This window comes from Phaethon lepturus, unplaced genomic scaffold, assembly GCF_000687285.1.
Source record: "Phaethon lepturus isolate BGI_N335 unplaced genomic scaffold, ASM68728v1 scaffold3449, whole genome shotgun sequence".
Taxonomy (NCBI): domain Eukaryota; kingdom Metazoa; phylum Chordata; class Aves; order Phaethontiformes; family Phaethontidae; genus Phaethon; species Phaethon lepturus.
The window spans coordinates 1,795-9,438 of record NW_010562598.1 but is presented as its reverse complement, the minus strand read 5'-3'; the positions used below and the strand labels follow the sequence as shown (position 1 = coordinate 9,438).

Genomic DNA, 7,644 nt, shown 5'->3' with positions numbered 1-7,644 from the left:
ATTCCTGCTACAAAAACACGTCCTCGGTGCTAAAACTTAAAGGAGAATGTCAGCCCCACTGAAGTCAGAATTTAAGCCCACACTGATTTCAGTATAGTTGGGATATTATCTGGCTATGCAGTTTTCTGAACCCTTAAAGATTTGTTTGTACTTTTTTAATGCTTTATGTAAGACTACAATATTTCTGTGTGCCTTATAAATATTTAACAATAATTCTGGCAATTTGAAGAGCTGTTGCTCTCTCTGTCAACAAACTGAAAAGAGAAGCTTCTGTTGCAGAGATACTTCTGTACTTCTACCCACAAAAGTGCTTTTATAGATTACACTATCAATTCTTTGTGCAAATAAAAAATTGCATATATTAACCTTAGTTCTGTGCTGTAATAAATTATCATCATGTTAAATATTACTGTAGTAAAGAAGAAATATTTATTCATAAGCCTGCACACACATTTGTGTTTCAATATTTTGAAATTGTGTGGTGGACTGTTTCAGAATTTAATTATTGTGATTACTTTTTTCCAGTTACCTAGAAACTATTTTAGACAAGCAAATGTTAGTCTGTAAAATGAGACGAGACACACTTTGCGCTCTGTGAGAGCTACCTGTGAGATATGTAAAGAGCCTCACATTTATCTGTTTTCTGCTTTTCCTTTTTAGAAACAAATTTCTTGGCTACTTCTAATTCTTACTTGTAAACCTAATGCCAGCATTCTTTTCCATGGAGTACCCCCAAAAAAATTTATCCCTGAACATCAAGTTCTACAAACCACTCAGCCACATGTCCTTTGACTTCTAGTTTCCCCTCTTGCTTTCCAAGCAGACCCAAGGTGGCTCGTTTGCAGGCACCCAGAGATGTGTTACCAATGAAAACAGCAAGAGAGGTGGCTGGGCGCCATCACTTTATTTTCACATGTATTGGATCTGTTCCAAAAAGCCCATAAAACTTTCCTGTAGTCATCCTTGAACTCACGTGATATAATAGCCAAAGATATGGATTCACCTCTTTTTTGCGGGTGGGTATTTTTTTACCTTCTCTCATGTCTCCAATGTGGCTATCAAAAATTTTGGTACAAGGCCTGTGGGGGTCAGGAAGATGGACCACTCTTGAAGTAGCTGGTAGAGCTTTTGCATCTTTTCATTAATGTGAATGATGAAAATATGCTAACATAGTTTTATTTTGAATCTATCCAACTCCTTAAAATGTGGCAAGGAAAGTGACACTCCTGCATATTCATGACAGTCTATCAAAACATAATATTGATAAAAGTCTTCATTGTAGAAAGTACCATCTATTTGGTACCATTATTCTCTCTTGAATGGGAATGGTGGAAATGGCCAGTTATTTTTTAGAATCTAATTTCAAGTTAATTTATTCTCTCTCTTTTCAAATACTAGAGTACGTATTCAAGCCCTAAACAGTCTCGGAGCGGGTCCTTTCAGCCACACCATAAAACTGAAAACAAAGCCTCTCCCTCCAGATCCACCTCGCCTGGAGTGTGCTGCATACAGTTCTCAGACTCTCAAGCTGAAGTGGGGAGAGGGAACTGCAAAAGCATTAACTGACTCCATTCAGTACCACCTCCAAATGGAGGATAAGAACGGAAGGTTGGTTTTGGTATCGCTTTAATCTGCCCATGTCACTGTGGTCTGATGCTTGGGAATGGCAACGAAAGGCAAAATTCTGTATGCTTTGCTGAACTTACAACAGACATATGAGGTCATCTCACTTGGCAAGGCAAGAAGGGCCCTCGTGTTCCATGCTGGGAAGTACAAGATTCAAAACTTCATAGTTTTCAATATGAAGAGTTTAATGAAATGTTTCATACCAGCACACTTTTCTCCCTCTCACGTTTAGTCAAAGTATTGAGTCTAATCAGTGTTGTGGATTTTATGTACTTGATATCGAAAGGGATGAATTCTTTACTCTCTGTTGTCTTTATATGCAATAATTTTTAGTGGAAAATAAACTCATATAGTAGAAATTACTATTTTAAGGGATCCCTTCTCTCACGTTAAATCAGAATGTAAGCTGAGATGGTACAGCAAATACCCTTGCCTAAATGGTAAAATGAACAGTACTGCTGTATGACGTACCATGTCTGAATCTCTGAGTAGCTTTAGCTTGACAGTGAGACAAAATAGATCTGCTATGTGAAATTGCTGTGCTGTAAGCAGGAAAAGAAATTAGACTCTTAACTGGAAAGAAATTCATTGTCGTTACCAAAGACTAGGTCATGTGCAGATGCCATCTGTTTTAAATTTAAAAGAAAAAGTTGAAGTAGACAATAAGCCCTGCAGAAAAAGAGATGAACTTGCGCTGTGTCCTGGGGATACCAAAATTGAAAATCAAATGAGAGCTGCCAAGATGAGTCTATGTAAGAATTACAACATGAAGGAGAATGGCCAGTCTACAGAGCTCTCAGAATGGGACTTCGTGTGCGCTACAAGTGTGACTCTGGCCTCCTGTGCAGGTCTGAGTGAGCTTCATCAGTCACTCGTCTCTGGCAATGATGTACAAGAGCAGTTGGATCTATGACCCTTTCTTAGGTGTAGTAAGGGAGAGTTGGCAAGGAGCAAAAAGCTAAAATCTAGTTACCTAATATTGAAAAGCTAAAGATGCTGGGAGAGTAGATGGCCAAAAAAAAAAAAAAGCCATGTACGCAGCTCACTGAGAGAGCGAACTGCTATTCTTTCCCATTGTTTCAAGCGCAGAAGGTTTTCTGAAAATGTCTAGGATCATTTTTGCCAAGGGAAAATCTGTAGTACTCTTTGTGTAAAAGAGATTTTTACTTGAAAGACATGAGAAATAAAAGCTTGGCCCTGGAAGATGAGCTTACTGTTTTATAATAATGCCAGAACATTGCTTAAATCTGAAATAAATATTTCTGGGTTTATCTTTAGGTTCTGAGAAATTATGGGAATAGATTTCAAGACCATATTGTAGCTACTTTGGAAGTCCTTTTCTGTGTTTGAAATAAGCTACTCTTTCCATTTTCAGGTTTGTATCCTTATACAGAGGACCATGTCATACATACAAAGTACAAAGACTCAGTGAGTCCACATCATACAAATTTTGTATTCAGGCATGTAATGAAGCTGGTGAAGGTCCCCTTTCTCAAGAATATGTTTTCACTACTCCCAAATCTGTTCCAGCTGCCTTGAAAGGTAAAGGTGCTTTTTTCATTTGGGGGATGGCAAGTTGGTTTTGGTATTTGTTGTATTTGGGGTATTCTGAATGCTAAGCCTTTTCCAAGTGCACGTAGGGATAGTAAGGGAATGCTTCTTTCATGTAATTGCCTAAAACCTAAAATATTTGCTCAATGAAGAGCAAAAAAATGAGAGACTTGGGATTTATGCATTCTTTGACACCAGAAGGTTTGCACTTAGAATCCTTGCCTAGCAGGAGAGAGCAACCAGGCTGTCTACAGTAACTTGAGGTGAAAATTCTTCCTAGCATGTTTAGAGTAATTGTAAGCATAGCAGCTTTTTTTTTTGCATACGATACACATTTGCAGTCACCAGATTTTACTTGCTTTCTCTTGGATGATACCTAAACTAGTAATAGAGACTTATGTGAATTGTTAGTTGTTGTTCCAGAAAACATTGTAGGAAGAATCTGAATCTTTTGTTTCTCTGAGACAAAATAGCAAATAGAATGCAGAATTTTACAAGTCCTTAGAATACTAAGTGATGGGGCAAGCAGAGCTAGCTGTCACTTTTGTGTTTTCTTCCTTCAGCACCAAGGATAGAAAGAATAAACGATCACACTTGTGACATCGCATGGGAGGTTCTACAGCCCATGAAGGGTGATCCAGTTATCTACTGTCTTCAGGTCATGGTGGGAAAAGACTCGGAATTCAAACAGGTGTGATGTGTTTAAGTTACTGTATTTTTCTTCAATTAGTATTTGTGATAAATAGTTTAGATCAAAGATTACTGTGTTCCAGTATATTTTTAGTGACTATGCAAACTTTTTGTTACTAAATAATATAAGGTAGTATCTCCTAAAACCATTGTCATGGAGAAAAGAGATTTGAGTAATATAAATACTGTAGTAAGTTGCAGCCTCTCTGGGTTACAGTGATCTTTACTGAATACAACTTGACACCTTAAGTGGTGAGGAAATTGTCCACTAATGGGAAGAACCGACAAGAAGAAAACATCTGCCTAATGGACAGAGTTGAGACTTATAAGAACAAAGGGGTCTCTTTGCACTAAGAGGTGTTTGAAGGCGGTAAACAATATTATAAAAGCTTTCATTTGTCAAAGTCATACTTCAGAGAATTGCAGATAAGAAAGACCCCCTACTTAGGCAATGTAACTGGTTTTAATATAATTCAGTGATTACTTTCTTACCATAGGACCATTTCAGTAGTAGGGCATGGTGTAACTACAAGGGTCGAGCAGTTGAGAATGTGTTTTAATTTCAGGTTTGATTATCCAAAGATGCAGTTTGAAACGCCAAGCTACAAATTAGTCTGCATTTAAAAGAGGATGTGCAGTGCTAATTTTCTTCCCTATGAACTGCCTGATAATTGATATAAAATTAGGCTTGGAAACTGTTTCACACTATTAAGCAAGCACGTATCCTTCCGGAAAGGAAGCACCATTAATTCTGGTAAATTATAACATTATTATAGGTCAATATTAAATACCTTTTACCTTTTTCCTGTGCTTTGGTAGATAATAGGCCTTAATATTTTCATAATGCATAACTTTTAGTGTAGTGCTATGTTTGTTATGTCCATTTGTTAATTTTTTCAGTAAAAGATGAACAATAATCCAAGGTGCTTGTTATCTTGCCATGTGAATATTCTTTATTGTAACTCTAAAATTGTAAATGCAGCATTAAGTATGTAAGTAAGGCGTGGTCAGTGTTGCTTCTAGACACAGAGTGAAATCATGCTTTGATTAGCAATGTGCATTGCCAAATGAGCTGGACAACAAAATAAAGGTTACGCTTTAAGCCTGGAAATAACAAAGTAGACTGAGGTGCATCATTCCTTTTGCCTCTCCAGAACAGTTTAGCGCAGTAAATTAAAATAGAATGAGAAGACTAGTTTGCAGAAATTAAAATTGGAATAGTCAAGAAGCATGGAAACAGCCTTTACGATACTTAGACATGATGGTAACAATTTTCCTTGACATGAACAAAAAGTAAACTGCTTGGAAGTCCACTGCAAGCTGTTTACTACCATTTCCCTGCCAAAAACTTCACTCTGCTCTCCTTCTCCCTGATCTGTCAGCCGAGTTGCTCATGTTGTTGCTCCCTCCATGCTTCAGACAAAATAAGTTAGTAATCTGCTGTTTGAGCTATATACATCAGTCAAGCTCTTAAAGGGGTTAGGAAGCAACTGTATAATACCCCAGCGAACACATCTGAGGGGAAGGCAACATCTGGCAAGGCACTGGGGACAAGCAGCTGAGGACAGTAACCCATGCCAGCTGGTGTAGCTGTAGCTAGAGTAGGGTGCATGTCTGTGGCCTGTTTGCTTGCTACCCAATGTGTGATAAAATTAGCAGAATTTGAGGAAGCTGCACTTACGATGGCCTGCCCTGTCTCAGTGTGGGAACAATTTCTTGAGAGAAAGAAAAGTCTGTAGGTTGTAGGTTCCAGTAAAGCTCAGCTGCCTTCTGGTCGGAGGACTTTCTGAGCCCGTGAGTAGCCACAGGCAGAGCAGCAGCCCATGAAAATGGGAAGAGATCACCTGCTTCTTTCACTGAATGGTTGGTAGTTTGCATTTGTGAAATACTGTCTAACAGTATCATAACTGTAGGAAAAACTTACGCATGACAGAGTATTTCTGTATCCTTCAACCAATTAAATAAAGCAAATACAGATAATAGGGGTGGGGGGGTGGGTTTAAGGAGTTTAAAGAGAGAAGTCAAATTGTACTATGCTACCCACTTAATAGCTCAGCACCTATTTATATACCTGTAAACAGACAATTGCACCCGCCATGGGGTTTCATTTGCTTTTACAGGATCTTTACGTAGCTGAAAATTAATTAATTTGAGAAACCAGCATCAAAATTTCAGTGAATTAGGTTCTCTGTGCCAAAGATTTGTGAACTGAACTTGAGAGTCTCCTTGAGTTAACCAGCCACCTGAGAGGCCCGTGGAGAACACCCTTGTGAAAGTCATCTGTGTCTCGGGATCTGATGGAAATTGAGAATCACAGAAAGGAGTCGCCTCCTTGCGTCTTTCATGATACAGTGGTTATTGGGATAAATGATAATAGTTTAAACACACAATATCTTAACTCCAACAAAGTATGCTGGATTGGATTAGACTTAATGAAGTAGCTTGATACAGATTTAGTTACCTAACTTCCTGTCATACGATACTGTATATTATATCCCATGGTGTAGCATTTACATTGTAAGTGGTCACTAAAAACAGCTTAACGCTGGGGCTTCTGACAGAGTTTATTTGGCGTGTACTCAACATGCTGTGAAAGCGCTTGTAGTTCTTTCCTGTGTTCCACTAAAAGGACCAGAGACTTTATCTGGCATTTAAATTGCATTTGTGAGCTTTTTGCCCATTTTTCTTTGCGTGGGCAAAAACAGTGGTGAGAAATCATACTTTTTACCCTTAACCTTCACAAAACCGTACTGAGATATGTTTGTGTATGTGGGGCATTTTTACTTGATGTGTCTCTTTTTTTTTTTTTTTTTTTGTTCTTTACTGCCAGATTTATAAGGGTTCCGACTGGTCATTCCGATACACAGGCCTCCAGCTGAACTGCGAGTACCGTTTCCGCGCATGTGCCATTCGACAGTGCCAAGAGACAGGAGGTCATCAGGAGCTGATAGGCCCCTACAGTGCACCAGTGCTATTCATCTCTCAGAGGACTGAACCACCGGCAAGCACCAACAAGGACGCTGTGCAAACCGCAAGGACGCAATGGTCACAGAGCGACCAGGTGTGCGCTGCTGTCATCCTTGCACTTTTTGCTATCTTTTCCATTCTGATTGCTGTTATCATTCAGTACTTCGTAATAAAGTGAAGAAGATAGATTTATTTTAGAATGCTGCCCATTACATTTTACTTTCTCATAATCTAAAAGTGATTCTGTTCTCTTGCTTTTACAAAAACAGGCATTTAGCACCGGCATTGGGACTGATGCAAACCTTTTCAGCCACTTTCAAATGCTTACTGATAGGTATAGGCTGACACATGTTATTAGAATGCAAGCCACAGAAATACAATCTTTTCTTTAACATGCCTTCTTGCAGTACGAACTCTATATGGGGCAGGCAAGCAGTGTTTAATGGAAAGGGTTTGACTAGTAAACACGAGTGTAAAGATGGTTTCCTGGCCCACACTTTTGAGGGTTGTTACCGTAACAGGGAAGAACGTGTAGATCACATTTAAAACTTACTTACACTAACAAACTTGTGCTGTATACAATATTAATCTGATGCTGTGAAAGCAATTTAGCGCTGTATTTCTACCTCCTCATTTGTCTTAATTATTTGGGAAGCAGGATTTATGCTAAAAAACAGAAGGGGCTTTTCTCAGGCAGCAAATAATAAACTGGATGGAAGAGTCTGCATGAAGGAAGCTTCTTATCTGATAAATGTGGAGTTCTTCACTGCGAGTAGATGTTTTTGAAAGACTACAAGGGGATGGCACAAG

General features: G+C 38.7%; 1 protein-coding gene across 1 annotated transcript in view; it reads left to right on the top strand.

Moving 5' to 3' along the window:
* FNDC3A (fibronectin type III domain containing 3A) overlaps positions 1 to 7,020 on the top strand; it is a 62,588-nt gene extending 55,568 nt beyond the window's left edge. The window contains exons 20-23 of the mRNA XM_010294301.1: positions 1,399 to 1,608; positions 3,002 to 3,168; positions 3,741 to 3,868; positions 6,698 to 7,020. Coding sequence (XP_010292603.1) covers positions 1,399 to 1,608; positions 3,002 to 3,168; positions 3,741 to 3,868; positions 6,698 to 7,012 — 820 coding nt within the window. The 3' untranslated portion in view covers positions 7,013 to 7,020. The remainder of the gene's footprint in view (positions 1 to 1,398; positions 1,609 to 3,001; positions 3,169 to 3,740; positions 3,869 to 6,697) is intronic.
* The last annotated feature ends 624 nt before the right edge of the window (positions 7,021 to 7,644 follow it).